We start from the raw sequence: 15088 nt of genomic DNA on the forward strand, positions 1-15088 counted from the left end.
TAAAATCCAATGTTTACCTACCATGCTGGCACCGGTCGCTATGCGCATTTATATGTCATAGCTACTCACTTTCCTCACGAGGCTGAGTGGGCCCCGCAACAGCCAGTCACGGAATCAATTATTTGCATGATACAAATTTCTTGACCCCGCCGGGAATTGAACCCGGGTCTCCCGCGTGCAAGGCGAGCGCAGTGACCACTACGCCATGGGAGCTGACTTTAGAACACTATGGTATTTGGATTGAATACAAAAAAGAATCTCCTTCTCCTCCTACCTCGCCTTTTCCCGTGTACAGACGGGGTCGGCGTTTTTCGTCAGCCTCTCTATCAGCCCTAGGGTGATTGCTTTGGGCTGACATTGGGTTTTGGCTACAAAAAAATTACAAGTGGATGCCATTTGCACTCAATTTACTTGGCAAGGGAAATTTCAGACTGGTACCCTCCCTGTTTAAAATCCCCCAGCTAGGTGGGTCTACTCCCTGTTTCAAGTCCCTCGGCTAGACAAATAGGTATTTATGATAATAAATAATAATCACAAACCATACTCACTCTTTCTAGATCCAGTTTGCTTGCATTTCAGATTTTTAGGAGCATTCAATTCAAAAGATAAATCTTCCATTGTGTCAGTAACTCAGTAAAATATAAAATAAAATTAAAATCAGTCTTGCCTGATTATATCTTGTCAATTCAGTAGGAAATAAAACATCTTTGTGGTGAAATGAGGAGTCTTCATTAAAATATTGCTCACCTGAAATCAATAAAAAAGTTTTCACAATTTACCGGTATTTTTTAAATCAATTTATCTCGGGATCTAGAAGTCGTAGAAGAAAAAGAAAAATTCCGTTGGTCCTCATTTTTCCTGCCCTATGACTTTGAAACATCACCCAAGTAAGCGCAACTGATCTATTCAAAAAGAGGACAGGATAGGAGAAACCCAAACATTCTGAGAATGAACAATACGTTCAGGATAATATCTGCCCTGCGTGGTAATCGAACCCATGGCCTAGTGCTTACACACAGCTCCTCACACTAACCCTACCCAACCTAAGGGCAGCTGGGAAATTTCAGCAGCATGTGATTGTCTAGATGGAAAATTAAGATTGCATATTGAAAATTTATGGACTTTTACCAAGGAAAACGTCTCGCTGGAGGACGTAAAACTGAGACAAAACCAGCCCTGTCAAGCCACAGACAATAACACTGGCTCTTTTGACTAAATACAGTATTATTTGCTCAAGCTGATGTTGTGTTACATACCTACTTCCCTTCACCTTCTTAAGTAGTAGTGAGAATAAACTATACAGGGGAAAGTGATTATTTGAAGGATTTATCAGTCAATTCACATCCAAACACCCATTTTCATTGATTATATTATTTGCTCAAGCTGATGTTGTGTTACATACCTACTTCCCTTCACCTTCTTAGTAGTGAGAATAAACTATACAGGGGAAAGTGATTATTTGAAGGATTTATCAGTCAATTCACATCCAAACACCCATTTTCATTGATTTTGGCTACTAAGAACATGGAAAATCAAGGGGGACAACAATATTAATGAGATTTCATCACCTAAGGGGAATCATTGGGGCAGATCATATAAACATCCTTGATCAACTATTGCATGGGCATGACTCTACCTAGGTGTATGTCTTGGGCTTTATATCCTCTCTCTAATCCCTCCAAAGTTGATAACCTTTACAAAACCTTTAGGATTAACCTTCAGCCATTTTCTTTTCCCCTCCAAATAAAGCTGTCTCAATTTGAAACCCCCCACTAATTGCAACTCATTATATTACCCTCTCTACTTGAATAGCAGTGAAAATTCCCCCTCATACACCTAGGTATTCTGATGTCCCTAAATTTAATTTGAAATTCTCAACTGTATACTTACATTTGTCTTTTCACCACTAATTGCAACTCATTATATTACCCTCTCTACTTGAATAGCGGTGAAAATTCCCCCTCATACACCTAGGTATTCTGATGTCCCTAAATTTAATTTGAAATTCTCAACTGTATACTTACATTTGTCTTTTCTGTCAGCTATTGTCCTTTTTTAATGACCTACACCTACCTATTCCTGAATTGATAAAAAAGAAGAAGCTGTTATTGAAGCTTGATAACCTCTATACCCATTAGTTGGAAAATATTTGTTGTTTGCCTTATTGTATACAGCTATCTATGTGTGTTGTTGTGCTTGATTCCAAAACTACACTTATTACTATGCTTGCAATTAATGTTTAACCAAGTTTAGTTGGTGTAATATGTAATTGACCACATACTTATTTCCCAAAGTCAGGTAAGTAAGTACTTTTTCATCCATCTTGAATATTTGAGTTATCATAAGTTTTTCCCAAAGTCAGGTAAGTAAGTACTTTTTCATCCATCTTGAATATTTGAGTCTTATCACAAGTGATCTCACTGGAAGTGGTTGTACCTATGCTATGGTATTTGTGTTATTAATGCTTACTTTGTATCTGTCTATCTTTTTGTAGGCCAACTAAATACCCAAACAAACAAATTAGAAACAGAGATCTCAAGTTAAGTAAAACCATGTAAAAAGAAAGGATATCTTTTTTCACCTGCCATACACCGGGGTGATGCTCTCTAGCTCTCTAGCCATGTTTAATTGGCTCGTCCCTTTAATTTGGTATATATATATAAAAAAAATGAACATAGAAGGAAACCCTTTTTTAGAAGTCTTTTACTTCCCTGTTCACGTTTTTTAATTATTAAATAGAAAGCTCGTAAAATGTCTTCATATTCGTATACAGTATAATGGGGACCCTATATAGCCTCCTCACGCCCAAGCCAAAATTCAAGTTTTACTAGCTTAAAGCCCAAGGTCCACACGGGTGGATCTTAAAATTATATTGCTAAATGTCCAGACCATTTTTGAACTCCTCCTCGGTAAACGCCCGGGTCCACGCCGTGGACCCATGGAGGTACTTTTTTAAATACGATATTTTTCAGTGAAGTGAAGCCAATTTATTTGTTGTTTTTGTTTTATCCGCTAAAGGAAATTTGCAAGGTCCACGGGCGTGGACCTTGGGCGTTAACCAAGAAAAAGTTCAAAAATAGTCTGGGCTTTTAGAAAAATAATTTTTGTGTCCACAAGTATTGAATTTCCCCCTCTCTTTAAGGAAATTTCCCCTTGTATGGCACCTGGATGTCAATTAAAAATAAAAACCAATCAATGTGATGATCTGATGATGTTCAAATTTGAACTTAATTCTCAACACCAAAGTTGGTTTGTTTGCATTGTTTTTCCTAAATTTGAAGTACATTTTTGTTTTAAATGGGGCTATTCATTAGGTAAACTATTTTCTTCAGACAGGTATTTATTTCCTACCCAACTGTAAAATATCTTTTTGTTCATGATGTGGGGAAACCGAAACATTGAGAAAGAAAGGAGGGGGGCTCTCTTCTCGCTCGCTTTGTAGCGTGGGATATTTTGTGAGTGTTTTTCCTAAATTTGAAGTACATTTTTGTTTAGTTTTAAATGGGGCTATTCATTAGCTAAACTATTTTCTTCAGACAGGTATTTATTTCCTACCCAACTGTAAAATATCTTTTAGTTCATGATGTGGGGAAACCGAAACATTGAGAAAGAAAGGAGGGGGGCTCTCTTCTCGCTCGCTTTGTAGCGTGGGATATTTTGTGAGGGTTTTTCCTAAATTTGAAGTACATTTTTGTTTAGTTTTAAATGGGGCTATTCATTAGGTAAACTATTTTCTTCGGACAGGTATTTATTTCCTACCCAACTGTAAAATATCTTTTAGTTCATGATGTGGGGAAACTGAAACATTGAGAAAGAAAGGAGGGGAGCTCTCTTCTCGCTCGCTTTGTAGCGTGGGATATTTTGTGAGAAAAAATTATCCTTCCATTTCCATCATTTTCTCAAATATGTGTTGGTGATTTGCATAGTTTTTCTTTTTCACCTCTCTACTCGTTTGATCTTGGAAGTCAGTTGACCATATGAATGTCCCAGACCTTGTTCGGGTATTTTGACCCCTAAAATTGCAGGGATATACAGATTTTTTTCGCAATTATTCCCGCCTTGTTCGGGTATTTTGACCCCTAAAATTGCAGGGATATACAGATTTTTTTCGCAATTATTCCCGAATACTATTTAGAAAAATTCAAGTTCAAAGCATTGCATGCCTTTTTTCACACCCGGTATAATATTTGATTCGATTTGCGGAAGTAAAAAAATCCTAGATAGCGCGATCTAGGGGTGTGTTTGGAATTAATTTTTGTTTACATGTGGTAAAAATTTGTTTTCTGTTTTCAAGTCTCAAGTGAACAGTGTGAAAAGTTCAGATTAGTGTTTTAAATTTCCCAAATTTTCCTCTTGAAAATATTCTATTCCATCATAAAATGAGGTGAAATAATGTCTAATCCTAAAAGAGTGTCTTTAACAACTATCGAAAGCAATACTGAAAAAATCAAAACCAAGAGGAAAGGATCTTTTCGAATCAACATACCCATTGTAGAAGAACCAGCTAGCAAGGAGTATTCTCGTTTCAACTACGAAACTCTGTACAAGTCAGCTTTAGATGTAAGTAAAATTATATTTAAAATTTCTTTAATAACACCAAGAAATGCTTGATCATACCAACCAATTACCAAAAGAAAGGGAGACAGAGGAACTATTCAGCCCCAAGCTTACCTTTAAATTGTTTATTCGTGGAGTCAAAATTCTATTAATTTTAACTGAAGTGGGCAGTTTTGATTTAAAGATTTGAACCAAGGAGTCATCTGACAAGTTTGCAGATTCATCTTTACTGTTGCCACTAAACTCATATGTAGTACTCATTTTGTATGACTCATTTGAACTGACATAACCTGTAGCTACAGTTGACTTGGCTACTGGTTTACTTCTTGCACCAGTTCCAACATTTCCTTTTTTAGATTTCTCAACGTTATTTGATTTAGTCTGCAAGGTTGTTTTTGATGGTTTTTTGTTTAGAAACTTTTTTTCATTTGAACTGACATAACCTGTAGCTACAGTTGACTTGGCTACTGGTTTACTTCTTGCACCAATTCCAACATTTCCTTTTTTAGATTTCTCAACGTTCTTTGATTTAGTCTGCAGGGTTGTTTTTGATGGTTTTTTGTTTAGAAACTTTTTGATATCTTCGTTTGGATCATACAGCTTTATTGACTTGGTTGGTTTTTTATTTTCCTTATCTTGACCACATGGCTTGTTTTTGGATGACAGCTCTGGAAACTCTGTGAACAGAAATAATTGAATAGGTTAATAAATACAATAAGTATGTACGGTATCCGGTTTAGTGTACACACAACTCAGCAAGGAAAGTAATTTATTGCACCTACAATAACTATTGAACAGTAGAGAATTTTCAAATTCTGATTGTTCCTATTATACCAGAAGTGAAATTATTTTTACTCAATACTTTTTTGTAGGTACCTAGGAAATAGTATGTTTACCAAGATAAGAAAAGTAAAGATTTCAAATTACTTAGAAGTGCATTCATTGGCATTTATGATATATGATAGATAATCTTCTTCTTCCTCCTCCTCACCTTTTCCCATATACAGATTTTTTTTTCTTTTTTTTTTTTTTTTACAGCTTCTCAATAATCTTAATCAGCCTTACTTAATGTAATTGCTTTGGGGTGACTTTTAGTTTTGGCTACAAAAAAATTACAAGTGGATGCCGTTTGCACTCAATTTCCTTGGCAAGGGAAATTTCAGGCTGGTACCCTCCCTGTTTAAAATCTCCCAGCTAGGTGGGTCTACTCCCTGTTTCAAGTCCCTCAGCCAGACAAATAGGTATTTATGATAATAAATAATGATCACAAATCATACTCACTCTTTCTAGATCCAGTTTGCTTGCATTTCAGATTTTTAGGAGCATTCAATTCAAAAGATAAATCTTCCATTGTGTCAGTAACTCAGTAAAATATAAAATAAAATTAAAATCAGTCTTGCCTGATTATATCTTGTCAATTCAGTAGGAAATAAAACATCTTTGTGGTAAAATGAGGAGTCTTCATTAAAATATTGCTCACCTGAAATCAATAAAAAAGTTCACAATTTACCGGTATTTTTTAAATCAATTTATCTCGGGATCTAGAAGTCGTAGAAGAAAAAGAAAAATTCCGTTGGTCCTCATTTTTCCTGCTCTATGACTTTGAAACATCACCCAAGCGCGACTGATATCAAAAAGAGGACAGGATAGGAGAAATCCAAACATTCTGAGAATGAACAATACGTTCAGGATATCTGCCCTGCGTGGTAATCGAACCCATGGCCTAGTGCTTACACACAGCTCCTCACACTCCCTACCCAACCTAAGAGCAGCTCGGAAATTTCAGCAGCATGTGATTGTCTAGATGGAAAATTAAGATTGCATATTGAAAATTTATGGACTTTTACAAAGGAAAACCATGTGTGTAAGAGGACTGGAACAAAACTGACTTCTGACTTACCAAAACACAGATGGCTGTCTACATTACAGGAGGTACTAGAGCATTTTAAAAGGACATGCATAAAACGAAACTAAACTCTGTTAGTGTAAAGTCAAAGAAGCATTTTGGTAAAATTGTAGCTTCTTTCCTTGGATTTTTCTTGATTTCCTTTCCACAAAAGTAAAATTTCATTTCACAATCACAAAATTCACAAACGAAAAGTACGAGAACGACTTTTTTCAAAAAAAAAAAAAAAAAAAAAAAAAAAAAAATTGTTCGTTCCTTCATCATTCATTCATTTGTTATGCTACATAGGAACATAGGTAATACTACACATTATGCACCAAGGTATTATAATACATAGTACATAGGTAAGTACGTACTCGATTCATTCATTTTGTTATGCTACATAGGAACATAGGTAATACTACACATTATGCACCAAGGTATTATAATACATAGTACATAGGTAAGTACGTACTCGTAGGTACATTGTTTTCTTAGTTTATTCTTTATTCTCTCTATCATCGGCTCATCGTGAATAAATTTTTCTTATCATCATCCTTATCAGTTTTATCTCACAGAATTTGTAGTTCATTCAACTTTATGGGAATTAGAAGTAAGTTTGTTTTCAATTTCGGTATCTTGAATTATCAGTTTTTTTTATGACTTACCCAAAAGGGATAAGGTTCGTTCTCGGAACGGCTGGCTTTCTCCTAACCTGTCTTCCTTATCTCTTCGATTTCGGGACGGTAAGACCCTAGCAGTTAGAGTTCCCTCTACGTTAATTTTAACCCTGCACTTTTGTTTTCAGAAAAAGCGTCTGAAGAAGGACACGAATGGCGCTCAGAACGGGTTATATGACTTACCCAAAAGGGATAAGGTTCGTTCTCGGAACGGCTGGCTTTCTCCTTACCTGTCTTCCTTATCTCTTCGATTTCGGGACGGTAAGACCCTAGCAGTTACAGTTCCCTCTACGTTAATTTTAACCCTGCACTTTTGTTTTCAGAAAAAGCGTCTGAAGAAGGACACGAATGGCGCTCAGAACGGGTTAACAAATGGAGGCGGTCTGGATTTGGATGATGAGGGTGAAGATGATGATCTGGCCAAGTTAGCCAAGAAATTCGAACAGAAATATGGCGGCACCCAGAAGAAAGACAACTATTCTCAGTTGGGTAAGTTAATCAAGAGATGAGCCTCTGAAGGCCACAGTTAGGCCACCGTGAAGAGGGACCAGGGCTGTATTTAGGGGAGGGGGAGCTTCAAATTTCTCTTTTACCGTAGGCCACTCTTTCGCTTTTTGCCTTGATCTGCGTTATAGGGAAAGTGTTATTATCGGGAAACGAACCAGAAAATCTGGAATGTCGTCCGTGGCAGAGGTCAGGGCGTAGTTAGGCCACCGTGAAGAGGGACCAGGGCTGTATTTAGGGGAGGGGGAGCTTCAAATTTCTCTTTTACTGTAGGCCACTCTTTCGCTGTTTGCCTTGATCTGCGTTATAGGGAAAGTGTTATTATCGGGAAACGAACCAGAAAATCTGGAATGTCGTCCGTGGCAGAGGTCAGGGCCGTATCCAGGATTTTATAGAGGAGAGGGCCTGAGGTCAGAGTTTTTCTGGGATCTGTGTTAGAGAACTTGTTCTCGTATTTTTTTATTTTTTTTTTCCCCCAATATAATTTATCAGTTAATCAATCATCATATCATACCTCTCACCAAAAAAGCCAAGTGTTCTCATTCATCTCAAAACCCATTTTTAGTGTTATTTCTCTTATGGAATATGCTGACACACCGTCTAATGATTTGTCCATTGTTCTCAGGTGCGGGTTATGATGAAGAGGACTCATTCATAGACAACACGGACGCTTACAACCAGAGGTCAGGGCCGTATCCAAGATTTTATAGAGGAGAGGGCCTGAGGTCAGAGTTTTTCTGGGATCTGTGTTAGAGAACTTGTTCTCGAATTTTTTTCTCCAATATAATTTATCAGTCAATCAATCATCATATCATACCTCTCACCAAAAAAAGCCAAGTGTTCTCATTCATTTCAAAACCCATTTTTAGTGTTATTTCTCTTATGGAATATGCCGACACACCGTCTAATGATTTGTCCATTGTTCTCAGGTGCGGGTTATGATGAAGAGGACTCATTCATAGACAACACGGACGCTTACAACGATGAGTTATCCGAGGATCTGCTACCTAAACATGGCGGCTACTATTTGAATCGAGGCAACTTGGAGCTGGAACGTATTGATATCCCTGAAGAGGTGATCGGGAAAATTGGAAAGGTAAAACATAAGTTGGACCGGCCTTGTTGGATTGAAAGGCTAGCGCACCTGCCGTGTAAGCTCTAGGTCGCGGGCTCGATTCCCGCCCTGGATGGGTGACGCGTTACAAGTATTGCTTTATTTAGACTGTCAGCTTAGAACAAGTTGTTCCATCGTAAGGAAAGGACCGGCCTTGTTGGATTGGAGGCTAGCGCGCCTGCCGTGTAAGCTCTAGGTCTCGGGCTCGATTCCCGCCCTGGATGGGTGACGCGTTACAAGTATTGCTTTATTTAGACTGTCAGCTTAGAACAAGTTGTTCCATCGTAACAGTCTACTTACAGCGATGTAAAACTCCTTGAAGTCAGCCTAATGAGCTTTTTTGGTAGCGCTTCTGCCTTGTAAGTGCTAGGCCGCGGGCTCGATCCCCGCTCGGGGGCGGATTTTATTCTGAACCGATTATGTCAGTTCTCGGAACGGCTGGCTTTCTCCTATCCTGTCTTCCTTCTCTCTTCGATTTCGGGACGTAAGACCTTAGCAGTTACAGTTCTCTTTATCAAACGTCTTGAAGAAAAAAAACATTGAAATAAATGTTTGTCTTTTTCTAGCGCACGGTGAATGTGATACAGAGCAGTGATGAGGAAGAAGATGGTGAATCTTCCTGTCTTCCTTCTCTCTTCGATTTCGGGACGTAAGACCTTAGCAGTTACAGTTCCCTTTATCAAACATCTTGAAGAAAAAAAAAAAACATTGAAATAAATGTTTGTCTTTTTCTAGCGCACGGTGAATGTGATACAGAGCAGTGATGAGGAAGAAGATGGTGAATCTAGCGAGGCCGAAGAGTCCGGGCGAGATGAAAACGAAGAAGATGAAGACGAAGACTCGGAGGGATCTGACGAGACTGAAAACGACCAAGACGAAATCAAAACCGAAGCCAACGGGGTGGTCCGCGAAAGACCCGCGGTCGCAAACGCCAAGAACGAAAGAAAACCGAGTAGCGCGGCGAACGTCAAGACCCCCTCTCAGACAGATGGTGCGCGAAAGACCCGCGGTCGCAAACGCCAAGAACGAAAGAAAACCGAGTAGCGCGGCGAACGTCAAGACCCCCTCTCAGACAGATCACTCGATTTTGAGCACGATAGAGTCCGTGGTGGGACACTCGACTAAGACTGAGAAAAAGAAGAAGAAGAGGAAACGAGAGAGAGAAGAGACTGAGGGAGAGGGAGAACACCCGGGCAGCAAGCATCGGCGACAGGAGGAAGAGAGAGACGAAGAGGAGAAGAAGAAAAAGAAGATGGTGAGTAACTTTAAATATACTGATAGATTCTGACGTGACTTTGTAAAGATTTATCTTCAGAAGAAGAACACCAGTAATTTATACTCTTCACAGTTGGGGGGTTGGGGTTTAATTGTTTATTTAGACAGGCAGACTTGTTTCGCCATTGTTGGCATCATCAGTGTGAAAATTGCACTTGAGAAAGGAAAAAGGCTAACTTTTAAATCTTTGGAGGAGACCTATGTTCAAATTCCGGGTTCGATGCCATCGCTGCTCCGTTTTTTTTTTTAAAAAAAAAATGAACCAAACAATTGTGGTACTTTTTTTGAAATTTAAATTGGTTTAACGTCATTGTATAATATTGAGTATTGAGGGTGGGTTTCACCAACCTATTTTCTAGCCCCTAAACAGCCTGTTAGCTTAGCAGCCCTGTTAAGCCTATACAAATCAAATGGATCTTAACAGGTTGTTAGCTTGACAGGCCTTCCAAGGGCTGAAAAAATATTGGTGAAATCCACCCAAGGTCTTTAGTCATGGGAGTTTTTCGCTCTATTCGACCACAAGCTACCCGCCTACTCACATTAATCCATATCCCATATTGAACCCATAAACTACACGAGATCTTAGACTGCTGGGGTACCTAAATAGAATATACCTCATTTATACTGCTGGGATGAGACTGAAAACTTCTTTTACACCCGCAGTCTAAATAAGGTCTTGTAAGGGACTTTTTAGTCTCATTCGAGCAGGATAAACAAGGTATTCTATTCATTTACCCAGCCTTTTTTCAGTTCAATACTTTTTGTTCCCCTTGGTTCTTGGAGTCAAAACTTCAAATTCAAATGTGATTTTTAGCTGATTTTTCTTTCTTTGTTTGCTTTCCAGAGACATGAAAATGCAAACATTCCAATCCGAACAGTTAATGATGAATAGCCCTTCTCCATCCGAGGTAAAGTATGCCATGTTTCAGAGGGGGGAAGAAGTGGGGTCGATTCCTGCCCAGGGCAAACTTTATCCTAAACAGATAAGGTTCGTTCTCAAAATGGCTGGCTTTCTCCTATCCTGTCTTCCTCTCCCGGGACGAACATTATCCTTAATAGATGAGGTTCAAGAAACGGCAGGCTTTACATTGTACATGGTTTTCAACTTCCATTCAAGATTAACGAGTTTACTAGGTAGCTAGATACTACATTACGCTATGTATATTAGTAAGGTCTCTGGCATGTACTCGTATGGGTCAAAAGTCACTTTCACTTGGCTCATTGACTTGAAACTTTGCAGGCTTATGTATTCTGGATGACAGTGGAATATTCAGAAAATTTTGAAGTTTACCCTCGTTTTTTTTAATACTTTTAGGTTTTTTTTTTTTTTTCTAAATTCCCTTTAGGGGTGAGCTTGTTTTATGCTAACAATAACTTGAGTACCTACTGGCTTGCATTTTGTTTCAGTTTTCTATGAGGTTGTCCCCTGCTGTTACATCAACTCCTACTCCTCATGTAACCCAAGGTAATTGCTAGTTACTTTCTATTACCCTCTATAGGGAACCAACACAACCACAGAGATTACCTCAAATGTGATTACTCGCTACGTTACTCTTTTGTTACCCTCTATACGGGAACACTGGTTACCTCGTTCAACAGAGTATTTTTAAAAAGTTCCGGTCGGGTCGCCAAAGAAATTTTTCAATTTTTTTACCAGAAGTAGTAAATTAATATTCTTGTTCTTTTCTAAAGCACCTGGTTCAAATATGGCGTAAAAAATATCGAGAAAAAAAAAAGTCACGTTAAAATGTATCTCCAAAAACAAGCATTTCCAGCATAAAACTGATCCTTGTTTTTCATTTTTAGTCACGTGGGCAAGTCGTCGGTATGCTCTTGTGGAATAAGTTTATAATCTTTAAAAAAAAAAAAATAAAAAAAAAAAAAAAAAAAAAAAAAAAAAAAAAAAAAAAAAAAAAAAATGCAACATTGAACAACAGTTTGAGACCCAAAAAATAGGAGCGTTCCTCTAATTTTGTCAGCCAGTGTATTTTGTGTTCCCCCCCCCTGCCCTCCACCCACTCTGAGACTTGGCCTCGTTTCATTCTAGGCACTTGTCTGATGGAGTCTGGTTTTGCTCCACACTCTGTCATTATTCCCCCTAGTCAATCTTCCTCTAATCGATCTAGCCAGATCTTTAAACCTAGATGCCACTACACAGGTACACAAATAGCAGATAATGTTGTTCGGGGCATGGACTCCTCAAGTGATGACGTGAAATTGGCCACAAATATTGCATGATTGGCGATTTATCAAATTAATTTTCAAAGAAAAGTTGTAAGCGCTATGCCGCGGGTTCGATTCCCGGCCGGTGCGGATTTTATCCTGAACGGATAATGTTCGTTCTTGGAACTGCTGGCTTTTTCCTACCCTGTCATCCTTCTCTCTTCGATTTCGGGACGATAAGACCTTAGCAGTTAGTTACAGTTCCCTCTGTGAAACCTCTTCAAAAAAGTAAATTAATAATAATAATAATAATTTGATTGGCTCATTTTTGAAGAAAAGTTCATTTACGACTTTCTCAGTAAATTAAATAGAGTAGAGTTCCATTTTTTCCAATGTTTGTTGCCAAAACGTCACACTTTTATGGAATATGTGGTCGTTTTCACCAATGGAAAATTTTGTTACCTGCCCATCAGCTGATAGAAGAAGTTAGCATACGAGCCTATAGTAACGTATAATGGCTAGCTAACAAAATCTTCTATTGCTGGAATATAACCCTAAATTTGCCTAGCTTGGAAAAATCCGTTTACCATCTACCCTTTAGGGTAGAGATTGCTAAGAGAATAACCTTGCCTTCTGTTTTGCGTAGATTAACTATAATGATATTGGATTAGTTGCTAAATGTTTGATCTATAACCCTCTTATGGCCGGGCCAAAAATAGAATTTCATTTTCTGCAGCCAATACGATTTAAGTACTGTAATCAAGTTTAATATCTGATTATCCTTTTGAGCGCTGGGTCGCGGGTTAGATGCCCGCTCGGGGCGGATTTTATCCCAAACAGGTAGGGTTCTTTCTCGGAAGGGCTGGCTTTCTCCTATCCTGTCTTCCTTCTCTCTTCGATTTCGGGACGATAAGATCTTAGCAGTTACAGTTCCCTCTTGAGATCATCTTCACCATTCACTTTCCATTCTCTCCCTCTCCATACCAAGTACTCCGTCTCCAGTCTGCACACTGCATATTGTTTTACTAGATAGAACTTTAAGGTAAAATAAAATACCTTAACATTTACCATTTACCACATGCACAAGCACGAATCACGATATGATCACGAAATCGAAATCACGATACTCATGATAGTCACGTGTCACGATCACTCATCACGATACGGAAAAAGGAAGAGGAAAGAGGAAGGGAAATTTTATTCGTTGTCGAAGTTCTTCATTTTCGTTGTCGATGATTGCACACCTCACACCAGTCATTACAGTGTTGCCAAATTGATTGCACACGACTCATCACGCGGAGCCGGCGCGGCGCCCGCCGGCTGCCGGTCACTGGTAATATTATGGGAAAACTTTTAACTTTATCTTTCTGACCCCCCATGAGTTCACGTGACGCGATGGTAGTGTGTTTCTACCTTACTTCCCTTGATCACACTTTGAGGAAGCTAATCCAGTGTAATTAATCAATTTGATTGGTCAATTTTCTACTTTGAATTAAGTTGACCCCTCGTATTGCTTATTCGAATTGAATCAGATAATCTGATGTCTGATTGGTTAATTTTATACTTTGGATGGAGATTCTCCAATGAGATTGCTCCATTCCGTTGGATTACCTTATCTCAAAGTATGTTCGCGAGCATAGGTTTCCTGAATTAGGTACTTTGTTTTCCCCCCTCCCCTTTGATTTTCTGATTTAAAACTATTAGGTAAAAAAGTTCTCCACTCGTATTGCTTATTCGAATTGAATCAGATAATCTGATGTCTGATTGGTTAATTTTATACTTTGGATGGAGATTCTCCAATGAGATCGCTCCATTCCGTTGGATTACCTTATCTCAAAGTATGTTCTCGAGCATAGGTTTCCTGAATTAGGTACTTTGTTTTCCCCCCTCCCCTTTGATTTTCTGATTTAAAACTATTAGGTAAAAAAGTTCTCCTTTTTTGCCATGACTGTTCGATTTTCGTTACTTGTTTTGCGTTTCATAGTCTACCTAACAGTTTTGTACATTCGATTGTTTTGTTTGGTTTTGGAATGTGTCCCTGATCCCTGAGTAATGCTGATTTAACAAGGTCCATTTCAATCGTTTTTGTATTCAGACTCGTAGTGCCTGGTCTGTATTAGTTCCCCTTTCGTTTAATTTTTGCTTTATTTTCTCATGTTCCTTTTGGTTTTAAGTAATGTTTTTTTTCTACTTGGTAAGTACATTTTCTTGTTTTGGTTTGAGTAGATTTAGTTGTGTTCATTATGTGGATTGTGTTGGGCCTTTTGATCCTAACTTTCAGGAGTGTGCAGATATCTTTAGTCCAGCCTATAATTAGCTGTTGGATTGCTTCAGGGGGAAAAAAATCCTCTGAATTAATGTTGAACTATGGGTACAATAGTCCTACATATACTGGACTCCGCACACAGGAATTTCGTTAGACCAGCCACTCACTATCAGGTAGACCTGACAATCGGACCTTTTCAGCCGTACCTGTCAGATCTACCTGATACTGTGTGGTTAGCCTTAGAAAAGTCCCCCATTTCAATGTAATGCAAAACGTTTGACCCAAACGTCTCTTCCACTCTTCCTTCCAGCCTCACTGCCAACATCCGAAGACGTGGACATGTCAGAGGACGTGTTTAGTTTTGTACATTCGATTGTTTTCTTTGGTTTTGGAGTTTGTCCCTGATCCCTGAGTAATGCTGATTAACTAGGTCCATTTCAATCGTTTTTGTATTCAGACTCGTAGTGCCTGGTCTGTATTAGTTCCCTTTTCGTTTAATTTTTGCTTTATTTTCTCATGTTCCTTTTGGTTTTAAGTAATGTTTTAATGTTTTTTTCCTACTTGGTAAGTACATTTTCTTGTTTTGTTGAGTAGATTTAGTTGTGTTCATATTATGTAGATTGTGTTGAGTCTTTTGATCCTAA

The 15088-nt window shown here is 38.4% G+C and overlaps 1 protein-coding gene across 1 annotated transcript; it reads left to right on the forward strand.

Annotated features, from left to right (window-relative positions):
* The first annotated feature begins 4301 nt into the window (after positions 1 to 4301).
* Positions 4302 to 10907, forward strand: LOC103510592 (yemanuclein). Its single transcript, XM_026824600.1, has 6 exons — positions 4302 to 4560; positions 7446 to 7611; positions 8556 to 8722; positions 9476 to 9640; positions 9732 to 9995; positions 10860 to 10907. Exons 1-6 carry the CDS (start codon positions 4393 to 4395, stop codon positions 10905 to 10907), a joined length of 978 nt encoding a protein of 325 aa, XP_026680401.1. The 5' UTR covers positions 4302 to 4392.
* Positions 10908 to 15088: the final 4181 nt, after the last annotated feature.

This window comes from Diaphorina citri, unplaced genomic scaffold (assembly GCF_000475195.1).
Source record: "Diaphorina citri unplaced genomic scaffold, Diaci psyllid genome assembly version 1.1 scaffold620, whole genome shotgun sequence".
Taxonomy (NCBI): Eukaryota; Metazoa; Arthropoda; class Insecta; order Hemiptera; family Psyllidae; genus Diaphorina; species Diaphorina citri.

Excerpts from the sequence above, each read along its gene's own strand:
- LOC103510592 (XM_026824600.1), top strand. The coding sequence starts at position 4,393 with ATGTCTAATCCTAAAAGAGTGTCTTTAACAACTATCGAAAGCAATACT. Across the intron at positions 7,612-8,555 it reads AGACAACTATTCTCAGTTGG|GTGCGGGTTATGATGAAGAG; the intron begins GTAAGTTAATCA and ends CATTGTTCTCAG. Across the intron at positions 8,723-9,475 it reads TGATCGGGAAAATTGGAAAG|CGCACGGTGAATGTGATACA; the intron begins GTAAAACATAAG and ends GTCTTTTTCTAG.